Source organism: Callorhinchus milii, unplaced genomic scaffold, assembly GCF_018977255.1.
Source record: "Callorhinchus milii isolate IMCB2004 unplaced genomic scaffold, IMCB_Cmil_1.0 Scaffold12, whole genome shotgun sequence".
Classification (NCBI taxonomy): Eukaryota; Metazoa; Chordata; class Chondrichthyes; order Chimaeriformes; family Callorhinchidae; genus Callorhinchus; species Callorhinchus milii.
In genome coordinates, this window is record NW_024704753.1 from 468,646 (window position 1) to 493,551 (window position 24,906).

The window sequence follows — 24,906 nt, forward strand, 5'->3', positions numbered from 1 at the left end:
TGTAGCTTCATTTAGATGTTTCCCACCTCTAGGTTATTGATCATTTCCAATTTATGGTTGAATTTAATATTTGTATTTACCTTAGTGCATGCAGGCCTGAACTTCTCAAAATGATCTCCACTTTCACTCCTCCTTCTCGTGGGGGACTGAAGTTGCTCCCTCTTAATTGGATCGTGCACCTTTCTAACCAATCTTATTAGCAGAAATATTTGTAACCTTAAACTAAGTATCTTCCAACTCTTGCTGTAACTGAATTCAACCCATTATGATGCATTAAACCTGTTACAGTTCTTGCCTGCTGCCAAAATCTTCCCCGCTTTAGTTTACGTGTTCGTTTGCAACATAGTGAAGCAACAGTAATTATTTTCCAGTAATTGTATAGTGTTTGGGATTGAATGTTCAACAAGTGTGCTGATTTAAAAGATTGAAATGGGTGGCACAGGTTGAGGACACGTGTGTACACTTGCTTTCAAAATATGGTGAATATTGTTACTTGGGGAGCAGAGTGCTATCTCTGATGTTTGCCTGCAGAAAATGTTTGTTGAACAGTCAGCATCATCAATTCACATAATTGAATAGTTCCACTGAGACCATCCATGGAGGTATTTGATATCAGATAAGTGAAGCAGAGGCCTGGCTAACTGCCCAATGATGTAACACTGTGCCTGCTGCACCAGTCTGCTCACCAGAACCTCTTTATTTCTTACATAAACCTTTGGCTGCATTCCTTGAATATACCAAGAGATGAAATCTTTCCTGATAGTTTTTGTCAGGTGTGACAGCCATTTATTTCTAAGAGTTCATTTTGTTTGAATTGAAGCAGTGGTGGTATGGAAACGTATCCAGTGTGTGAGAGTAAAGATGATTGCAGCGACCAGCCCATATTTCAACAGCAGCTTCAATCTGTTCACCTAAGTTTTAACAGGCAGTGACGTTCCTTCGGTTCTGTATTTTCTAGACGTTTCCATTGAGCATGAACAGCATAATTTGAGTTTCAATTTGTTTCTGATTTATTCAGTGCTTAATACCCAGCACTTCATAGGATTTAGTGTAAAGTGTAATCACTGCATTTTGAAGGTAATTGCGACAGTCAAATTGCACACAGCAATGTTCCACAAACAGCCATGAATTCGATGACCAATTTTATCTGGGGGCTTGTTGACCAGAACACAGCAAAACACTTTATTTGTACAGCTTTTGGGAGGAGAGATGGCTACATAACTGTACCTGAGCACAGTCCTAGTTATTATATTCATGGCAACAGATCCACTGCTTTCCTTTGGATCTGTAACAGGCTTGTTTAATTGTTTATAATATTATTATTAGAAGCAAGGAGTGGAATAGCATTAATCTGGTTCTAAAGCTTCAAGAAAAATATAAAAGTAATGAAATGTTAACCCAAGTTTAAAAACAAAACATCTGATAAATTTGGCCTTAAACTGAGAAGGCTGATAGACAACCTCATAGAAGTATCCAAGATAATGAAGGATTATAGTACGGTAAATGTTCACTAGTTGGAGAAATGCTACCAAGAGGACACAGGTTTATGATCGTCTACTGATGAATTAAAGAGGAAGTGAGAAAGAATTACATGGAGAATGGATGGATTGTTGCATTCTGTCATAAACTGCTATCAAGCGGAGTCCATCAATTATCTTGACAGGGAATTAGATAGATGCTTGGAAAAGTAGATGAGACTATGGGGAGGGAGCAAGAGAGTTAGAGGAGTTGCTTATGTGGTGAATACCACGGGAGTAGATTTGATGGGCCCAATGGCCTATTTCTGAACTCTAATGTTCTATGATTTTGAATTATACTGCAGTAGGAACTAACAGTAAAGAGGAATGAATGTGTGGAGCACTGCAACCAGTGGCCCTAACTGTTTGATATCAGGAAGTACTTCTGATTTGTGTCTACGCAATTCAGAAATGGGGACCGTTCTGGAAGGAGATTTTAATTTAGGTGCAAATTCTCACAGTGAAGTGGGAATCCAAGTAACGTTGCCTGGCAACACTCCCGCATATAGATTCTAATTGAGCCTTATTGTCCTGTGTGGATAAGATACCCACCCACTTACTGAATACACTCTGGTCTTGTTTATTCTTACATAACTGCAGAATGAGAAATTCCTCAAAGATTAGTTAATAATGAAAAGCGTAAGATGCTTGGACAAACCCCAAGATAAGTGAACTGGAAAGCTTGTACTTTTCTATAATTAGCATTGAGCTGCTGATCACTGTGACACCATCTCGCTATCAGTTAAACACAGTCCTGCCGACTCTCACAATGTGTAAAATCCGTGCCTGGATAGTGATGAACTAATTCCTATTTCACTTCAGGAAATGTCCTGCATGCATTCATCTGTTTTGCTCAATGTGTTTCTTCATTACATCCAATACCATTTTAATTTTGAGGGTCACATTGATAGGCTCTGACATTAAAACTACAGAATGTTTGTTATATAAATAAAATAGAAACACAATTAAATTTCATTTCATTACAGAACAATTAATGTGAACTCCAATCTTGAGTTAACCCTAGCTTTTGTTTATTTAAACCGAACGTCCAAGAAGTGTTTAGCTGTACGATTCATACTGGTGTGACCCAAGTCTGCTTCTAACGTCAGTGCTCCCCTGAACTGACTGGAGTCGAGCTTTGATCAGTGCCATGTGTTTGCAGGCAGCAGAGATCTCTGTGTGGTGCCTGACGTTAGCACGATGAGATCCCTGCTGTGCTGCTGGTCCATAGAATTTAAAAGGTCAAAGATTTGTAGCTGTATCAACCTTCAAACGTCAGCCTGATACCTGGAGTTAACCTGCTAGTCAAACCAGGGACGTGTAAAATCCAGGATCACACATTGTACAGCCTTATAGTACAAACCATTACATAGCAATGTCACATAGGGACTAATGGGGCATTTGGAGCAATTCTACGAGTTTAAAATCTGCTCAAAAACGTCAGGTAACCTTAAAAACAAAGAACCAAGCTCAAGGAGTTACTAAACATAAACATCCTGATTGTGAACTTTGCTAGTATTACTTATTTCACACGTTTAATCTGCCAGGATTTATTTAAACTGTATGTTAAGGCAGGGTATTATCCCATGACACCTGTTTGATTTCAAATCTATTGAATGAAAGACTTTTCACTGTGTAGATTGTTCTGTCACACTTTGTTTTCTCCGCTCTATTTCAGCTACATTGGCTAGATGACCCGTCTATTGGTACTGCAATGATGTTTACGTATTGTATGGAATAACATTTTGCTATTCTGCCTGGTCAAATACTTGGATTTTTATGATTCGTAATCATTTATTTCAACCCTGAGGAAGCGTTTGCATAAAATTGCCCTTGTATTAAAACTGTACCAAGTGTAATTATTCTCCTTGACACGTGCCTTCTGCTATCCCCATTGTGTCAGCTCTTTGTTACTATTAATGGCTTTGGGTTGAACTGTCGTGAAAGTATTTTATATAGAATAATGGAATTGCAGGGAATAAACCTGACGTATAGGGGCTCTGTGGTCTTGTCTAAACTATCTAGTACAGAATGTTATTTCATAATGTAAACCAATTTTTCTTTTAAAAAAAGCAAATATCTAGTTTCTTGTAGCCTGGTACTTACATTGCACAGTGAAATAATTCAGTACAAATTGTCCATGATATCAAGAGATGCACAATCGTGTTGGTTATCTGACATTAACAACAAGTTATTAAATTGGAGGGATTTGAAATGAATGCTCTTATCATATCATCCTTGCTTTTAAATCTCTCCACGGTCTTGCCGAGTCCTACCTCTGTAACCTTCTTAAAACCTACCGATCTACCTGCCCTACCGTTAGCGGTCAGGCTTTCAGCTTATCTGCCCCAACTCTCTGGAACTCCATTCCAGAGTCCCTGGGCCTCACGTCTTCCTTCGCCTACTTCAAGGTCCATCTCAAGACCTTCCTATTTGACCAAGCCTTCGGTCATCTTTTACTCCCATCCTACCTAAATTCAGCTCAGGTGCAAGCCCTCAACTGTCCAGTGCCTTGGAATGTCCTCCTGATGTGAAAGGCTCTATATAAATGCAATGTGTTGTTAGTGGGATGTCCTTAATGCTGAACTCTGAAAGTGTTTCCTTTTGATAACTTCAAAAAGGAGCTGAATGTCCGTCAACTCACCCTGTCATCGGACAAAGACAAATATGGCATCCGACTAAGGGCAGAACCGGATCACATGGTGCTGGGCAAGCGGCTGAAGGGAGCGTTCAGATCAGTCACAGCAGCTATCAGGGGCCTGCAGAGCAATCAGCTGGAGGAGTTCCAAACCACAGGTGAGCCTTGGGAAGATCTGCTCCTGTTTGTAGCACAGAGCCATCACGTCTTGCCCAGAATATTGACCTTGTAGTTGAGCAAGAGGACTCCTACTTTCTTCATTGCAGGCAAATAATTCCTCCAATATTGTTCTGAAGACTGGCATATTTTATAAGTATAATTCTGTCCTAATAGCTAGTACAATGGAAAACATTTTGAACACAAACTTTTTATTATCATGTCATATTTTCAGTCTACACCTTTCCTGGGAGTAAATGTGAGGACACATGGGACTTTGTAAGCCTCAAGTTGATATGTTTCTGTTGGTTCAGTTTTGAACTGCTCAGTTTAATATTGGAATAATTAACAGATGAATCCCAATGCCATCTTAGCATCTGTAGAGCTCTGATCTTAACCAGAGTAATGATGCAGATCGTCAAACAAGTGATTTCACCTTGTTTGCAGACTGGCTGTGTGGGAGATAAGAGAATACATTGCTGAAGATGAGACCGATCCCTGTCTTGCAATTACATCTGTGATTCATCAGAGTGAAAGTAATATAGCTTTAATTAGTGCAAGTCACCTGTACAATTGCCGAATTGAGCTTGAAGATTTCTTTAAATTGGTCTCTGGTCATATAGCTATTTTGTTGTGTTTCTGAAGACTGTTGCACTAAGTATAAAATGTCCTTTCGACAGGCATCATTGTTGTTGAAGGGCACGAACTCCATGAAGAGGATTTGCGCCTGATGTATGCGTTTGAGCAAAGTGCAGACAAAGCTACCCAATATGAGGCTCATTCTGATGCCCAGGTGAGTTTGAGACGCTACCTCGTGTGAAGGGCACAACATAAATGTGAGTTGTTGTTGCTGACGTTCACTATTGGTGTTTCATGGGGAGGATTGGGTTAAAATGTTCAGGGAAATTACTTATAATGGCCAGAAAGTCATGGATTATGGGGGGTATTTACTTGCCATTCATGTGCGAGGCTTTGCACTTGGCTGTGATCCCCGTCACAATTCATCCCTATGAAGGTTCGCACTATTTGTTAAGTCGGTATTAAGGGATACGGGGCAAGCGCGGGTAATTGGACTTGAGGTACAGATCAGCCATGATCTTATAGAATGGCGGAACAGGCTCGAGGGGCTGAATGGCCTACTCGTGCTTCTATGTTTCTATGAATGGACACTGGGAAACACCGTGAAGGTTGCTGTATTATTGTACGCCAAGAGACGAAAAATAGAGGAGGAAATATTGGTGAGTAAAGAAACAAAGTTTTTAATTGAACACAAGTCAGAATAATATTTCCTAGGCAAAAAGGTGCTTGAATTGAACTCATTGCGCACTGTAAATCATTGGTACACTTTGCTTTGCTTTAGGAAGTTTTCGTCTGGTTTCTTGAAATGGGAGAGCTGGAGATTGTAACTGGAGATAAAAGATGCTAAGAGCACGTGCTTGATATATCGAGCACCTTTTACTTTTGCTATTATAGGTGAGGTTAAAAGTGCTTTAACCAAACGGTTTGTTTTCCAGGCTCTGGTGCTGTTGGATGTTACACCTGACCAGTCCATGGTGGAAGAAGGAGTTGCACGAGAAGTTATAAATAGAATCCAAAAGCTCAGGAAGAAGGTCTGTTACATAATTTGTTAATGTAAAACCGTGAGAGATACAAAATAATGTTCAGTTTAAAGAAAACAATTGTAGATATCTTCTCTTCCCCCCACCCCACCCCACCCCCACCCCCATTAACTTGTGATATTAGAAAAGGGTTTTGTAAGTGAATCCCAGATGTGTGACGGCCAACGCAACAGTTTTACACTTGGAATTCAGATCAGAGGTCAACATCCTAGTGGAGTTCAGAACCTGCAACCCATTCAGGATTTGTTGATTTCAATTCCTTTCCCAATATCACTAATTAATGACCACTACAGAGGCTATAATAATTCCCTTATAAAGCCGAGGGCCAAATTGTGCATAATGCTGCATTTCTGATCATCAGACTAGGATTCAATAATGTCCCATGTTGCATTCTCTTGAAGAGTAAGTAATCCCAAAGGTGATATCTTGCACAGAGCACATTGTATTGCCTTCTGAGGCAGTGACAGTATTTGAGGTTTAAATGGTATTTGAAAACAAAAGACTTCGTCTCAACTCCTTGTGTATTGCTTTTAGTAAAATACTTCAAAATGTTAATCTAATTCTAATTTAATTTCTGTTTTAAGGGGTTTTATGTATCCCTTAATTTAACAGATTGTATTGAAGATTATGTCAAAATCTCAGTAGTTAGCTAGCTTTATCTGGCCCAAAAAATAAAGGCAAAAATGATGCTCCTTCACTATTGGTCTTAATTACAATTTTTATTTAAAAAAAATGATTTTTATGGAATGGAATTTCTTCTCAACTGTAGAAGCTGACAACCTGCCTAAATCATCTTGTATTCATTCAGTGGATACCTTCTGCTAGCTCAATCCTATTTTACCCTGAAGGCAGGAAATGATTGGTGCCTAAGCGGATTAACCCAACATCACTTTGCTCAGACATGTCAAGCTGGGCCAGGCGATGCATGGTGTGAAAGCCTCCGGACACTTGGTCACTCGGTCAGTGAGGACCTTGTGTGAAACTGGATTATCCAGTCGTACAGCAGTTAGTTTCAGCATATTGGGCAATCTTCTAACCTATGTACATTATTTACACCTTTCTGGCAGATCTACTTTTGAAATCTATTAAATATTTAAAATTGTTCTTTAAAAGAACCATGCTGTTATGCCCTGGTAATGGTTGTTGACATTGTCTGATCCTGACTGTTGCACATGGCTGTTGCCTCTCGCTCCACAACAATTTTCTTCATAAATAGATATTTTAAATTGAACTATTCAGTTTGTATAATAAAACAACTAATAACATTATAACCAGAACCATACAGTTTCCAGTCTCATATTTAGGTGAGCATTTTGTACATCTAGAGTTGTATCTAATTGTACCAATATTAGTTTTCAGATTGCTGCAGAAAACTGAATAATGCCATGCCTTGATTGTTAGTAATGGAATACAAATTGTTTTGCATTTTTGTTTCAAATTGTATTCATGTGAAATAGTTACCCCAAAACAAACTGGGTTCAATACCCGGATCTCCCTATTCTGACACAAACTGAATACATGTTTTACTCGGGAGATGTGGTTGTAAACATGAGCCATGTGCACGACTAGATTCCCGAAGCTGTGCGTGTGCATTCACAGAAATTGGGGAGGGAAAAATGTTATGGGGATGGTTGGGGGGTGGTGAGTGGTAGATCAAATTTGGGAGAATTAATTTTATTCGCCAAATATATGGTGACTTTCACCAAATATACTATGCGTTTGTGTGAAAATTAGTTTATTAAAAACGACTTTAGTAATCCTTCAGTACGTTCTGCGCCAACCTGTTTACATTCTTGTGAATGACAAACTGATTTAGAAACAATAAGAAGAATTGGTGACAATTGCATTGTGTTTGTTTGCAGGCTCACCTGGTGCCCTCCGATCAGATCACAGTATATTACAGCTCTCAACCAAGAGATTATCTGGACACAGTCATTCAGAACCACACTGAATTTATCTTGGGAACTATCAAAGCGCCATTGAAGCTTTACCCGGTACCAATTTCTGCAGAAGTGATTATACAGGAGACAACACAGGTAACGTTTGTACAGGCTGTTGCTGACTTAGGAGGAACAGTGTTGAGTTTGTGCATGTGCGCACAATAATATCCAGTTCCTACGGTTGTGCAGACCTCTATTTTTTTCTCTCTGCAATGCAGAGAAATGCTCATTGAAAATTTACAGTCAGTAAAATGCCCCGTCCATTTTGTTTCAAAATATTGATGCTCTAAACGTCAAATCTTGGAATCAACCTGGATGTTAAGCTGATCTATGCAGGAAATGAACCACATTTGATATACTTTTGTAATTCTTTGAATTTGTTTGGCATGAAGTTTCCTTTCTCCACCCTTCATCCTGTGTATCTTGTCCTCATTACTACACCAAGTCTGACATCCAAACTGAAAGACAATATGTTGCTCTGTCCCATCTGAAAACGAGCGATGGGTTTCCGTTTCAGGCACTGTCCTTCAGCAGGACTGGAACTGAGGGATGTTTTGTTACTTCTCCCTGGTGAGAAGTGTCTTTTTCCTGCTTTGCAGCGTCTCATACCAACACGACTAAGATTGGAAACTCATTGACACCAAAAATTCAACCTCTGTTCTTCCTGACACTGTCGAGGCAGCGTGTGCCACTGGACCCTCAGTGACGTTTACCCAGCACTTTGTAAAATAGAACTAATCTGGTTATTTTCATGTTAGTAGTTGAGTTTTAGTTGCACTTATTGAATGCAGCTACAGTTTTGCATAAGGTGAGGTCAGCAACTGAAACTGGGAGGTTGAGGTAATTGTGATTGCTCTCGAAGTGATGGTACTGTAATGATGTCTGAGTTAAGCTCGGAGCTGAGGAATGTGCTGTCTATGAATATCATCAAAGTAAAGCTCTCTTCCTTTCCCTGTGTCCATCTAGTTGAAGGGTTCTGATCTGGATTTGACTCTTGTGAAGGGAGCTGCAGGAGCTGCACTTTCGGAGCTTGCCTGTGCATATGTGAACCTCAAGATTGCAGTGGATGGAAAGGAACAGGGTGAGGAGTCATTGTGATGGAACCTGCAATCTGCTATTCTACATAATGTATAAAAGTGTCTTAAATAACTTATTTTTATCTAATGTATTTTTGAGGGGGTGAGGTGTTGGCAAAACATGTTTGTTCCCATTGATGTATTTAACCTCAGCCTTGGACAGAATGATGAATGAATGGATGGAGTGATATTTTATCACCAGAGTGCCACAAATGTGCCCCTGCAATAGAATCTGACACTAAATTTGATATTTTCTTGTTTCCTTCGGCAATGGCTCTTATTCGTATCAGCTACGAAATTGAACGTCTACCTGGGGCCATCAATGTCCTGATTGCTGTAATGCTAAGGCAGGTCAGAAGTGCACATCTATTGTAGGTAGTGGAAAACCTGGGAAGGAGACTTTTCATAATAATAATCCTTGCATTTGATATAGCGCCTTATCACATCATTGAGACGTCTCAAAGAATATATTGTATTTTAGCACTGTATGGCAAGTGTTTCCTACACAACTTGAATGACAAGCTGAGAAATATTTGGTAAAACAGACTAAGTTTTATTCTGACTGCTTGCTACTTGGATGGCTCCAGTGCAGTGAGCAAATGTTCTCCTGAGTCTTGAGTTGAGGTGAAACTTTACACTGTCATTTGGCAAATGCTGCTGCAACTCTGCATTAATCAATGCAATTCATTGCTATTTTAGATGGTGTGGTTTTGCTGGAGAATCCCAAGGGAGATAACATCCTAGATTTTGTCAAGTTGAAAAATGTGATTTCCATTATATTTGGGCTGCAGACCACTCGGCTGGCTATTTATCATGGTAAAACTGGTAAGTGTGAACTTTACATGGTGTGTTTTTACACTACTGCCCGTTAGCCTCTTCGTTTTTTTGTTTTTATTACTTGATGCACGGTTGACTTGTCATAGTAAGTGCAACAACTTGCATCTTTCTAGCACCTTTATGTCAAACAATGTCTCAAAAGAGCTTCCAACTCACTACTCTGAATGTCCAAACAGCTGAGCTGCTTGAGAACTGGGTCAGAGATGCTTTTAAAATCAGTGTGCTTAATGATTAAGTGGGTCAAGAAACTGAGAACTGTTGAGAAAATGTCAGTTTGATCCAGGACTATTTGTTTCCAGCTCAATACCAACTGTGCCGTTCTAGCATGCAGCCACTAGATGTCACTGGTGTCTATCCTGAAGCAAGAGAACTGTAGACACCTGTTTGTAGTAACTCTTTAGTGTGTCCATATGGAGGATGCCTTTAGGTCATTCTCATTCTAGAGTTTGATGAATTGTGAACATAATTTTCGATCCATAAATTGCTTTTTGAGGACTCTTCATGCGTTGGCACAGAGTGAGCTGTGTGTGATAGTTTGGGGCTGGAGAACACTGCCTATGTTGGGCTCCTGTAATCAGTCAATCTGTCTGTGCAGCAGCCTATAAGGTGTACATTCCTGGCTCTACATATGGCTTCCACAAAACCAGATTGATATGGAATGTAGCGACCAGGTTGCAGTGATGGTATCCTACTATAAGTGATGCTGTAGATTTCCCGACAGTTTCACTTGTGATCTGCTGTTGACTGCTAAGCCAGTGGGGAAGGTGAATGGCAACGGCAGAGTAAGTTGAAGGATTAGGCCTGCAGGTCTACTACAACAACAACAACTTGCATTTATATAGCACCCCTCACACAGGGTAAAGTCCCAGAGCACTTGACAGTGACAGAGCACAACGTCATCTAGTGAAGGTGAAGAGCTACATAAGTTAATGGTTTTGTCTCTGATTGAAGTTTCTTGTACCATATATTGACGCAGCATAATTTAAATATTTATATTATTAGCAGCCATGCTGTAACTTGGAGCATGTTTTAATCTACTCCCATCACTAGAAACTTTCCAATGGATGTTTTATCAATGAGGCAATCCCCCACTACTGCATTGGAGGATAAACTTTGACTATGAGTTCAAGCTGCAATAAGGGCATTGAACCCACAATCTTCTAACTCACAGCCATAAGTGACTGAAACAGAAATATTGCAATTTAATGGCTTTTGAAATATATCCCACTCTTATAAGCTGCTTGAGCTATTTAATTGTCTCTTTTTTATGGAGTCCATGGGGTGACTTTCACAGAAATCGGATGAACAATTTATTCAATGCGGACTTGCAATTCATAATGATTATAAATACAGTGGGTAATTTGGGTATTACAGGGAGGGAGAACAGACATGTGCAGAAACTGCAAACCTCTTAATAACAGTTGTATCTCTGAGGTTTAACTTTGAGGCAGCTTTTACCCAGAAACAATACAATAAGATTTTTTCTTGTTCTTTTGGTATAATACTTGATCAATAATTTGAATTCCTTCACAGTTATAGAGTGCACTTGGCAGATCTCATTTCTGCTCAGTTTGGATGTCTGAGCCTTTGAGGATCCAGTGACAGATTCACTAGATTAATTTCTGTTATTAAGAAAACTTTACCCACCTTCAAGCCCAAAGTTTGGCAAATTGATTCTTCTGGTCGTTGTTTTAGGAGTTCCATCCTCACAAATTCAGGGATTTTTCTGTTCATTGGTGCTAATGCACCATCAACTGGCATCACTGCAATCTGTTTCACTGCTTAAATGTCCCAGCGCCTTGGGACATCCTCCTGACGTGAAAGGCGCTATACAAATGTAATTTGTTGTTAAATTGTCATATAGAGATATAATAGTAAACTGGTCTCCCAAATTATCCAGTGTGCTATTAGAAATCGACACTTGTTTTTCAGAGCTGATCAATAAACCTCTTTTTTATACATATTATATATATATTTAATCCTGTTTCTTGGCAGATTAGAATATTTTCCTTCATGTTATGTTCACGATCATATTTATCTTAAAGTGATTATGCTGAATATTGTAAAAATAGGTTCACATTTTAAATCACAAAGCTATGTACTAATCTGTGGAAAAAAAACTTTTTGAATTTGGAACCAAAATTAAATATCAATATGCCAACACAGAGGGAACCAGAGGCCCAGTGGAGAATTGAAAGCATCAACATATGCAGCAGAGTAAATAATGATGCAAATGTAAAAATGTTTGATCAGCGCATTCACCACCTCTGGGCCTAATGTTTCAGAACTAGATGATTCCCACAAAATAGCAAAAGCAAATCAAGCGCTTTGCCACCGTGCTTGATATCTACAGTCACTTTTCACGTGAATAAATGGTGTCCTGTTTACACATTCAGTCATTTCATAATTTCAAGTCTAATCATACAGCCACAAGTCAGTGTATCTGAATGAATTATCAGGTGTGCTTGCAGAGTGAAGTGAATCTTGGTATTTCTGTAAACTTTATTGTAGGTGTCATTTCTTACAAGCTCGCTTTGCTATTAGCCCTGCTTACACTCTGTGGCTTGTGTCAGTGATAGTTTGTATACATTCTCCAGCCGCTCTGGTCACTAAGGCTGAATGAAAGCTTGCTGTTGATGTAGGATCTCAGTGTAAGTTTATGACCATTATGGAAAACAGAGTGCGGTAGAAATTGCAGCCCATTGTATAATTGGTGGTGCTGACGCCTTCTTTGGATCTATCTACTCCGATCCCAATTCCCACCCATTTCTGTTCTTTCCCTTTTTCTTTTTCTGTTCTTAATCTCCTTTGAAATGCTTTGGTCTCAGCCTCCACAGCCAGTGTGGCAAAGAGTTGTTTGTTCTAATGTGAAACATTTTTCTGTTTATGGAATAAAACTCACTGGAGAGAGAGATCATTGGCTCCCATGCATTCAGGCATCACCATCGGTGTAAGATATTCATAGAGAATTGCTGCTGCTCGCATAGTACAACACAAAGTGGCAAGGCATAGGACTGAGATAAGATTCCCAAACTCCGCTGTGCAACAGGGGAGCTTATCTGTAGAGCCTAATACTTTATCAAAGGACAAATAAAAAAAAATTAGACCTGTTTTAGTTCTACAGCCAGTGCGAGAGTGGTACCCACACAACCTTTTACTTAATAATAATAATCCTTGCATTTGATATAGTGCCTTATCATAACTTTGAGATATCTCAAAGCGCTTCACAGAATATACTGTAAAGTGAATTGACTGTATATTTTGTGGGTGAAACAGAGTGGCAAATCAGATTTTATTTTGATGAATTATTCGGTACAGCATATTGTTGCGCTTCTGATTTTACCAAATAGTCACTGAAAATTAACTCTTGGGGGACAAACGAGGGGAAAAATTGACAGCAGTAAATCTTAATCACTTTGTCAGACACAGGAATAACACAGTAAAGCTGCCTTTACTGGACACGTGGGGCTGCAAGATAACTCTTCACCTCCTCTGAAATGATGATGTTGCTCAGTTGAGGACCAATGAGGGGTGTGTCCTGGGTCACTGATTGTGTTTGTTTCTCTTGCAGAGCTGACAGCTGAGGCAGATCTGATGAGTCTCAGCAGAAAGACGCTGCACGTGACATGTGGAGCATCACCAGCAGAGATCCCGAGCACCGATACCCTGCTCTGCCAGTATACCAACCTGCAGCTGGTGAACGCCAAGCCCCAAGGTATGCTGTGAGAAAGAAAAGTCACACTGTTACATCTGGTGATGCTTCACAAGTAATTACTGTTCTGTGCAGGGAACCACAAACAGCCATGAGGTGAATACCCAATGAATCTCCACTAGTGCTCGGATCTTTAGATCAGAGAATTGTCTCTCGAAAATCAGGCCTTCCAACAACCCATTCTCTGTGGCTGGTAATGACTGCCTGTATGCACGTTTAGGTGGCAGGGTTGCTGAGGAAATGCTGCTGTCTTCAGCACTCAAAGCTGGTGCTCATCACCTGATATTTCTGCGGCAAACTGCTGATTTTATGCTAATGGCAGTGTGGGTGTATAGCTAGGGGATGTTATCTGAACATTTATCAACAGTCTTTGCGTTGTTTATTCATTATTTTTCAGTCATTTTACGGTTTCATTGAAAATATGCAAATATTCAGTTGTTATCAATTTTAACTTTATGTCCTGTGAATTATACTGTTCTTTTCACTCTTGAGTAAATAATAATAAATCTGGGCATGTGGGCAGCTAAGAGTCAGTGGTAAAGCAGGAAGCAGATGAGTGGTCCTGATGATGCAAAGTGAACAAAGCTTGAGAGGTTCAACGTTAGTTATTCACTTTCTACCTTAATCTCTCCTGATTGATATATTGTGTTTTTAATTTTCAATAGTTCCTCTCCAATATACAATGTTGAGAGCTCATTACTGAAGATGGTGGGCAATATGTACCTATATGTGATTATGGTAGTTTATGGCTCAGGATCACTGTGGCATTAACTACAGCAAATCCTCTTTAAAGGCCTTAGTTTGGTGAATCAACCGGTGAGCTACAGGCTGTCAGAGCAGATGCACAGCCTTTTTTTTGGCACTTGAATCTGGCCGTTGTTTGGCACAGTTTCAAGGAAACTGCACAGCAAGGTCTGAGTTCCATTTTAACTCTTTCTGGTGCCCAGATTCTTTTTGCCATCTCATTGCTCGGAGATTTAATGCAGATTTCACTCTGAAGACGTGTTCAAAGCTTTGGCAAAATACCAGCAGCGCTAAAGATTTGCTTAAATCTAGACACTTCTCACTTTAATTAAGCAGCAAAACATTGCAGGTGCCAGACAGGCTTGGAATCACATGATGAATAGCAAGCTCAGTGAGTGATCGTTCCTGGCTGATTGAGAATGGCTTTGCTGTCGGTGGATGTGCCCATGTGCCAATGACCCGCAGTCCTTTACTCAGCACTACTCTCTTGAACGTATGACGTATTACGAGGTCATTCAGCCCATTTTCTCGTGTCTGCCTTTACTCTTCTAAGAAGCTATCCATCATCATCCCAGTTCCCCACTTTCTCCAAGCTGTCTGGTATCCTTCCTCTTCAAATTATTTTCTAGTTCTCTCTAAAATACCCCAAAAAGATAATAAATAATAATAATGCTTACATTTAGTACAGCACCTTTCAGGTTGGGAGAATATCTCAAAACGCTTCACAGGATATACTGTATATTGTAGTGACTGTTTGGTGGGCGAACTCGAATATCCTTATTTTGCAGTTTTCTTTGAGGCAGTTTTTAAATCCAAGCTTACGTGGCAATCAGAACAAAGCGAAGATGTACAAGAATTAGCATACGTCTTCCTCATTATTTCAATATTGTTTGAGTCCCACACACCTCGCTGCTACTGTTCTGCTTCACTGCCACAAACTCTAGGCAATTGTTTCCATTGCTGGTTTGCTCAGGGATCCAAACACCACTGTCAGGCTTTTGAAATTCCATGATGCAGGACAGCACATAACTATTTGTGACTGTGGGAGCTTGAATGCTGCTTCTCCGGATGTCAGCGCAGCAAATTTACCAAACTATTTGAAACAAATGTACAGGGAACTAAAACTGCCTTCAATAATATTCAAACAAATTCAACAACAGTTTAAATTTAAACAGTACCTTTCACATTGGGATGATGTCTCAAAGCGCATTCCCACCCTGATGTTACACCCTGATTTTAATATCACAAGTACAGATTACGGAATCTTTAAGTTTTGTGATAAGCTAAGTCTGAAGCTGAATTTGCTGCTTGTTTTATTGCAGAATGCCTGAAGGGAAGCTCGGCCTCCCTCCTGCTGGAAAACCCAGTTGGTGAGAATGGGCTGTCCTACCTGGGCCTGATCCAGGAGACGGCGAAAGTGTTTGGCCTCCGAAGCAGGAAGCTGAAGTTGTGCCTGGGTGATAGCAGAGCTGAAGGTACGTCGGCCATTTCCCGCTATATTTATACGAACTAATTTCTCCGCAATGCAGTGTTGCTGCTGCTGCTGCTGCTGTTCCCTTGCACTGTCGCGGTGATCTGGACGGTGGGAGGTGACCCTGGGCAGTGGTGACCTCACTCCATGTGTACTGTCCAGATGCACTAATGATGATGCATCACTGAAAGTCTAAAGTAACTCAGTCAATGTTTAAATAACAATTTGTTTCTAATGTAACTGTATTTGGCATCAATCTGTTTTATATTCTCACTAAACAATATTAGAACTAAGAGACTGATATCAGTAATAGTTTAATATATTGACTTGCCGTTTAGGTAGGCCAATAAAGTGGGTTACCTCGTCAGGAGCGTTCACTTTCAAAACTTCAAAATGGGTCATGGTCTATTGTAAGCCCTCTCGTGGGGATAGGCGCCTGGCGTTAGTAAAGTTAGCAAGTCTTTGATGAATGTTACTCAGTGTTTGTTTGTCACCCAAAGAGTGACATTTGTATTGTGTGCCGGACGGTCCCCGAAACCTTCAAAACGGCCAGAATGAATGAGAGATTAAACTGGATTTGCCATGTTGCAACTGGGTCTATATCAGCTACACAACCTTGTAAATTAATGCCTGGCCCATGGTGTGATATTCTACAGAGCAGTATTAGTTGTAAAGACTTGTAGCCAAAACCCCAGCAAAGAAATAAAGGTTAGCTCCACGTTCCTAATGGATGGTCTAAACAGCCCAACTCATTCTCCAGGATTCTGAGAAAAATCCTTTTTTGTGAAGCTTCAATTAAAAAAAAATGTTTTTGCAAATGTTGGAATAATGTTTTGGTTTAGTGTTTGTTACAGGGTGATGTCGCCTTTACTAAATGACCTATAGTAAATATATTGTAAATGATCTATAGTTTTCAGGGTTGGCTAATTGTGTGTCACCTTTATACAAAGCTGGTTAGCGTCCATCGAGCCAACTCTGGGTCACTTTACTCTTAATGTTTTCTAAAAAGTCTGTGGTATGAAAGCTGCTAACCAAAATCTTTCTTTTATTTCCTCAGAAATTACAAATAACACTTCTATGAAAATGCTGAGCACAAAGACCATATATGTTCATGTTCTGCCCACAATCGCTGCATCCTAAGAACTATACTGAGATTTCAGCTCTTATTGGGGAAATACTTGGTGCTATTACTACTCTTTAGTGTCATTAATGGAAAATCCCATATATACACATTTACAATTGCAAATGATCTCTTTGCCTTGAGTACTGAATCAAAAAAGATGTTTGGATTACGATACATAAAATTATTGAAAGTTTACTTTCCCATTTTGGTTGGTGTTGACATTTGTCCCTTTAGGTACGGGTCAGGTTACTGCTGGCTAGAGAACATACAACAGGAGTGACATTCCCTTATGCTCTGAGTACTTGATATCAGCCATGGCATTGTGAGGAGGAGCCCCACAGGAGAGAGTCCATCTGGGCTGCCAACTGCTATATGATGGCCTAGAACAGAACTGAAGGAGATGCTGGCCACGGGCTGGGGGAGAATCCAGTCCTCAAACGTTTGACATCTAGATACCAACAGTGGATATACAAAAGCAATTCTGTCTTAAATTGACAGATATTTGATCGAAAAACACTCTCCTTTTCCCTCCGTTGTATATTCTGTTTATCATGGACTTTTGGAAAAGCACCAAACCTTGTGCTGGGGTTTATTCACCATTCTGTTCAATTTCCTCCACGCAAGATGTGTGAAAGGATAACTTTCTTATTTTATATCTCTTCTCTGGGGTAGCGACAGTATCCAAAAGCCAAACTGAGAATAGGCCACTTACTGTGCTGGGAATGTGTATTCTCCCAGTCATGTGGAAACAACGAAAGTAAGCAAAAAAAAAAGTCACTAATTGTGACCCTATTAGGAAACATTGGGTGCCTGATTCCCATTAAAACTGTGGGTACATCTTTATATGGCTCCTTGTAACATACAAGTGATTCTCTCCTCCCAGCCCAGCATGTGGTGCACAAACCCAATCTCCAACTGAAATTATTCAATGTTAATTTTTTTAAAAAATCACTAAATAGACGCTATGATGGGTTTCACCCAATATAATTTCCAATAAGCAGCTTGTATATCAAATAAATCTGCAGGTTTATTTGGATAGGTTCATTAAAGGGATAAATATTAGTTCTGTAGAAATCGAATGATAATTCCGTTCAGCGGGTTTTGGGGCTGTGCCTATGTATATGTGATTCTGATTAAACTATTCCGCCTGCCAACTTCATGTCGAGAACTAGGATCCCAGGCGCTGGAGTGTTGTGCTTTAAATGCAGTTCAGTAACTTGCTGCAAAGCTGCAGTGCTGCTTTGTGAACCTTGTGTAACTGCATTACAAGCCATCGCAGATGAACTGGGGAGGAGTTGGACAATTCAGGACTGGCACAGTTGCTGAAGCAGAATTTGCACACGCTTGCACTCATCAAACAAGTTGCACATGTGCCTGGAGTTTCATTTCTGAGATTTGTTGAATCTTCATTTCCTCTGTAATAATAAACAAGCTGTGGGGAATGGTGAGTGTCCCTAGGCTTGAATTTAGCATCTTGTTTACATCTTGGATGTTTCTGGATAGTATCTCAGAAACCAGACCGGTGACGAGGACGCCTGCCACTGCTTTGTGCTGCTTCTCATTAAGATACTGAGCAATGCACTAAGAGAGGAGCTGGAAGTTTGTTTCTGTTATGGTGTATTTCACTGTTTTCCCAAATGTTCAGAGTTCAGTTCCTGTGGAGTGTGTTTTAGGAGGAAGGAAGCCTTCGAACCTGTTCCATCATTTTTGATTATGGGAGATCTTCTAATCCTGCTTCCCTGCTTTTGCCATATCCCCTAATCCCTATACTTTGCCAAGTGTCCCTCTGTCTATTCTGATGCTCCTCTCAGTTAGACTTCTTAAGTGTTGCCAGCTTTTGCCCTGATGGTGGCGTTCAGTCATGAGACAACACTGAGAAATATTGCAGAGCAGCGGATCCCCAAGCTGGGGAGGCAACCACAGCAGAAACCCGGCCAGTTACTGCTGGATCAGAAGGAAAACTGACGAGGAAAACTGATCCAGCGCCTCGAACAAAAAATGTGCAAAATTAAATGGTTCACAGTTGCCCTGGCTATTCTGTTGTCCCCAATGGTAACCTTGACAGACTAGTGAGGCATGTTGTATCTTGGTGTGGTTGGTGGATGTTCAGGCCGTGGAATAAATTTGCCAACAAAATACAATCACCACACTTTACGGTCTATCAGGTGAAGCAATTTGAGACATCCTCATAACTTGAAAGGCACTCCGTCAAATGGAAGCGGTATTATAAAGCAGTCAGTCCAGCCACATGGCCAGTTATTTCCAAAAGCCGATTGTGGATGCATTTCATACATTGGTGACTGCAGATTTCTGTGACTTCCAATTTGTCTATTTAGGTCAAGCAATGAGGCTAAGACTAGTGCTTCCCATCATCCTGCAAATATCATAAATTTGACTGTCATCCAACCAACAATACAGTGGATTATACACTAACAGTATACACTATGGCTAAACTAGATTTAATAACCCAGATTGAAGATGTATATGTGCAGACTTACTGAATCTTCCACAGTTGCTTTAAGCCGATTCAGACTGTACCTTGTGGAGTTTGAGGCTTTACAAGGTGTAATAGAAAATGAATTTGGGAAAGATCAGCGGGAGCTTGGGACTGACTGAGCGGTTACACTTGTTGCTGTGACCTATTTTCTTGAGCATGGGAAAACTAAAGGACAGTCTTGCTATAGCTCTAAGGAAACTTGTTAAATGAAGAAAGGATTATTCCCAAGGGTCCTGTTTCGAGTAGAGCTAGAAGCCTTGTGACCTGGTTTATATGGGGGGAAACGAGTAATGTGGGGGCTTAGAGGCAAGTGTTAAATAAACTGCAGAGGATGATGGGTTAAAAACTACTCAAACCGCGCCTGATGTGCAGCAAAGTGGGCTGACCAAAGTTCTCGTTAGCTGAGCAGTTTTGTAGGTTTATAAATGCAGCAGCGAAAGTCTCAGCAGTAAATGGAACATGAAAAAATGGTCAACCGTGCTCCAGTAGTCTCACACTGAGGCAATGCTATTACTTAAAAGCCTTATAATGAGGGTAGATGTATTTTTAACCATTATTAACACAATGACCTTCACTTGCTCTACTTACCATATGTGGTAACAATTGACAGCATACGTAGGTACATGTCAGATCCTCCCTGGAACCTAATAGAATTTTTAATTGACTCCACAAAGATGGCAGTGTGACAGTCTCCCTATGGAGTTGAACACAATTGATTCCCATTGAAAGTCCACACTGAAGTCCTGACTATTCAGGGCATTGTAACTTTCCTGTACCCTAGAATGCCTGGAAGCCATGCTAACTTTGTGCTATTAATAGAATGAATAGACACCAGGTGAAATGTCCCATAGCACCATCATTTGTTGCTGATATTAATAGACATCAGAGGTATGGGTAAGGAGATTACACTGTAACACACTAGATCTTTGTTTCTTGCTAACCTACATTGCAGTGCTCACCATGTATTGGGCTAGTTATATTTGGCAATCCACCAGAATGCAGCATAAACTGGGGAAAATCCTTTGTTGAAGTAGAATCTGTACATTATTTTAAAGGGGAATTGGATAGGTGCTTGATAACAAACAATATTGAAGGGCACTGGGTGCGAGCAGGAGAGTGGGGTAGAGTGGGTGGCTCAGAGAGAAAATCATCAGGGTCAACTTGATAGGTTGAAGGGCCTGTATCTGGTCTGTAACGCTGTGTCTTATCTTGTTTCAGGCCAGGGAGGGGAATGAAATGTGGAAAGAGGGTTGGGGCTATAATGGATCATTTCAGAAGTCTGGTGAATGGATGTCTCATTCCGAAGTTCAGTTAGATCTTCAGATTTTTTTCCCCTCACTTTGAAGTTCAGTGGAAATTAAGCCATTAATAGTTCCGAAGAATAATTATATTTGGTAATGATTCCCAGTTACAGGATTAATCTGAGGAGAAGGCCTCAGTGTAAGACAAAGGGGATGTAAAGCAGCTTGAAGCTATTGTTTACTGAAGAATGTAGGTCACTTAGCAGTTTGGCTCTTGTCCTTTACATGTGACCACGTGTTTAATGTCATGCCTCCCCTCCATGAATGAAATCGTGAAAGAGTAATTCCACATGTCACGAATAGTCGGTTTATTCTCTGCTTCTCCACAGCAACAACACAAAGAGTAGGGTAAACCAAGCTTAGGCAGCTCGATCAGGAGTGGACGAGGACCTGGAAACCACCTGCCAAGACCAACACCTTGACTGGTATCCACTGCAGTTATAAACTGATATGAATCCACTCAGTACTGCTCAGAAATGGTCAGTTGTACTTCAAATTTAAAACAACTTGCAACTAACTGGTTCTTTAACATTCAAACCTTCAAACTCTTCTAGCCCCATTAACTTGGCCAATTTTTTAAAAATAATTTATTGGACTAAAGTTTGTATTGATCAGTGAGGGATGTGTATGTTGGGGACACCCACTCTTCCCACTGCCAGCCTAGTTTAAGTTATAGTGAAGCTGCAGGAGATAAGGGCTTAAGAATTTGCTTGCAAAAGAAGATCCAGTTCGCCTTCCTGGCAGTCGGTTGACATGTGTCCCAAACTATACACTATCCCCAGATATTATTTTCTAACAAATCTATCTCATATGTTCTTGAAACAAACAACACTTTGATGATTCCTCAACTCAACTTCCTCACAAGATTGGTTTACAAAAAGAATGCCCTTTGGCCCATTTGATCTCATCCCTAGAGATTACTTCTATCATCTTCCCATCAAAGCATCAACCTGTTTTTTTTTAGAAATTGGTCCAAGGTCCATCTTGGAAATTACCCCGTCAAAAGCACAGTAGTAGCTGCTCTGTTTCAGGTTGCAATCATGGCTGCAGTGGTTTTTAGCCTATTTTTGGCCATTAAAGGTCCACAAAGTATTGACAACAGTTGGAAAGTAAAATGTCTTCTGGCAAAACAGCTATAACCACAAATCCAGAGGTTTTGTTTAGGGATTTCATAGCGACCACTTAGTGAGTAATCCCAATTAATTTCTATTAGTTTTCAAATGGATTTGGTTTTATTGGAAATCAAATACATTAAAATATACAGCACCGAAACAGGCCATTCAGCCCAACCGGTCTATGACGGTGTTTATGCTCCACATGAGCCCCTCCTGCCCTTCCTCACTAAGCCTTCAAGCAGAACCTTCTATTCCTTTCTCCCTCATGTACCTCTCTAGCTTTCCCTTAAATACATCTATGCTATTTGCCTCAACAACTCCTTGTGGAGCATGTTCCATATTCCCACTATTCTCTGTGTGAAGACATTTCTTCTATCTTCCCTATTTGATCTATTTGTGACTATTTTATATTGATGGCCCCTGGTTTTGGTCTCCCCCACAAGTGGAAACATCTTCCCTATGTCTACCCTATCAAAACCTTTCATCGTTTTAAAGACCTCTATCAGGTCACCCCTTACTCTCCTCTTTTCAAGAGAAAAGACCCCAAGCATGTTCAGCCTTTCCTGATAGGTGTAACATCTCAGTTCTGGGATCATCCATGTGAATCTCTTTTGCACCCTCTCCAGTGCCTCTACACCCCTTCTATAATGTGGGGACCAGAACTGCACACAGTATTCTAAGTGTGGTCTAACCCAGGTTCTATAAATGTTTGAGATGAAAAGATTTAGCACACTCACGTTCAGGAGAGGGGGAAGGGAAAGAGTTTGGAATAAAATGTGTGTGTGTTCTGTAAGCACCTGAGCAATAATCAGTTCAGATTCAGGTTATTTTCAGCTGTGGAGATAGTTGTAGAACAGTTCATGAATTAGCCGGAGTCCACACATTTCTAACTAGTGCTTTCATTATAATTGGCTAATTAGTATTTTTATTCATTATTTTTTGGGGGGTAACCAATACCAATTCTGAAATGTATCTCTTCTGAAGTGGTATTAGGTTTCTCAGCATTTGCTAAAATTTTCCTGGAATAAGAAGTAAAAGAAGGAATGGATCTGGAATAAGTAAAGTCAGGGAGGAACATGGCAGATACTTTGCTCTGAGGCATGATCTAGTTTGTACCTAAAAGCAGCTAATTTAATAATTACCCTCGAGATACCAGCACAAATGAGCCCGAGCTTGCTGAAAGTGTTTCTGCTCTAGGCTCTCATGACTTGTGAATCTCATCCACACTGTTTTACAAATTAATGGAAGATATTCTTACCATAATCAAGTCTGTCATTGGACGGTCTAAAAAAGTAGACTTAAGTGGGGTCAAATTGCAGGAAAAAATTGTCAGCATTACTACAAGCTGTGGTTAATAAGTGCAGTATTTTTAGCCTTGGGCTGCTTCTACAATTGGTACACAACAGGACTGAATACATTCAGTAACAATGAACAAAACGCTTGGTGATTTTGCATGGCTCCTCTGTGCTTCCACAAATTTGACAACTTTTTTGCAGCAACGTTTCTGGGGAAAGAGGTGTACTGAACATGATTTCAATCATAGAACTGTTTCCCTTTTCCTTTTAGTCATTTTTCTCCCCATTCCTAGAACTGCAATCAGCTGCTGGAAAGCAATCAAGTCCAAATGGTCTATTCCTGTTTCTCCTTAATGTGTGTTCAATTACTTACAACACCCCCCTCCTCCCCAGAACGGCCCTGGATTATCAGATAGACTGTAAACTCAAGTCCAAATGTGAAGTATGAAGCTTGAAGCTTTCAAAGAGGGATGGCGTATATTGTCTGATGGGAAACAGTATTGGAGGTAAAGGGTTATGTCGAAGATCTGATGTACTAATCCTTGTTGGTCAGGGATTCTCTGTTGACTGACTCAAAATCTTGCCAGTGAGAATGGTCTCTGCCCTGTTGGGGCTATATTTTAACTGTTCGCCTGATATGTTAAAGGTCCTTGACTGATGCCAGGACATACGCAAAGGGTTGTGAAACAGACTGCCTCAGAAGCCACATAAACAGAAGTTGATTTGAGGAGATAGATGGGGCAAGTGAGGACATGCAGGTGTATGGAGAGTTGGCAAATGAAATTAAGTATTTTTCATAGACTCCAGCGTTATGGAGGGGGCTCCATTACCAGAAGAGATACTCGTCTTCCTTCCTATGTTGCAAAGTTTCCAAAAACCCACCCTGAACATGTTCCTACCTATTACCTGGAAACCCCCCCGAATGATTGTGTTGAGATACAATGACGGCTGTATTTGGGTGGGACACAGAGATGAAGAGAGAGAAGGTATTATTTAACAATCAATCTGGTTTCCCATAAATATATGTAGTCAGATAAAGGAAGTGTCTGACAAAGTAGTGTAATTGTAGATGATTTCAATTAACCAACGATTAAGTGGAGTAAATGGTGACATCCTCTGGGGAGAAGCACATTGAAATCGATGCAGTGAAGTGGTCAGACACAGGTTTTGAAACATGTGATTAAGGTCTCAAAACACTATGAGACGGTCTCCGGACAGGAAGGTGCTGTATAACAGCAGCTCTTTGCCCGCGGGCAGGGCGGTGGGTGCAGTGTGCCACGGAGCAGCCTTTGGGGCTGTGTAAAGAGGTGGGTGTCTCAGAACCAGAAAGCGATGCTGCGACTTGGATTATCGGGTCACCGTTGGCCACTTTATGGCAAAACAGATCTGGTTCATGTGGTTTTCTGGCTCCAGCTGTAATGCCATGTTGGTTACCCCACAAACCTGACTGTTCTCCAGCTGCTTGTCCAGTTAGGACCACCCTCCCCGTTAGGGCTTTGGCTGCAGGATTAACAGGAGCTGAGTGGGAGGATTCCCTGCCCCCCCCCCCCACACCCCCCCAGTGACCGACCTGCCCTCCCAGGTCCTGACAATGAGCCATCAGCAGCGAGTGCCCTGGAGTCAATGGGATGGGATTAAATACGAGCCCTCAGCGAGAAAGCTCTCCCGCACATCCCTCCATTAGTCCCTCTTCCTCCTACTCCAGGATCCCCTTCCCCAGCCCCACCCCCGGGATTACCGACCCCCCCCCACACACACACGGCCCCTCTCCCCGCTGCTCCGCCACTGGAAGCGCTATTGTGGCTGAACGTTTAAATGGGGTTTGGTGCGTGAGGCGGTGGGTCAGTCAGTGAGCGCTGAGCGGC

General features: G+C 40.8%; 1 protein-coding gene across 2 annotated transcripts in view; it reads left to right on the plus strand.

Annotated features, from left to right (window-relative positions):
• Positions 1-17,987, plus strand: part of iars1 (isoleucyl-tRNA synthetase 1) — a 51,087-nt gene extending 33,100 nt beyond the window's left edge. For both annotated transcript variants that reach the window (XM_007908887.2, XM_007908888.2), the window contains exons 26-34: positions 4,139-4,313; positions 4,992-5,104; positions 5,826-5,921; positions 7,793-7,966; positions 8,837-8,951; positions 9,646-9,771; positions 13,355-13,498; positions 15,562-15,714; positions 16,768-17,987. In XM_007908887.2, the coding sequence (XP_007907078.1) occupies positions 4,139-4,313; positions 4,992-5,104; positions 5,826-5,921; positions 7,793-7,966; positions 8,837-8,951; positions 9,646-9,771; positions 13,355-13,498; positions 15,562-15,714; positions 16,768-16,850 (1,179 nt within the window). In that variant the 3' untranslated portion in view covers positions 16,851-17,987. The remainder of the gene's footprint in view (positions 1-4,138; positions 4,314-4,991; positions 5,105-5,825; positions 5,922-7,792; positions 7,967-8,836; positions 8,952-9,645; positions 9,772-13,354; positions 13,499-15,561; positions 15,715-16,767) is intronic.
• The last annotated feature ends 6,919 nt before the right edge of the window (positions 17,988-24,906 follow it).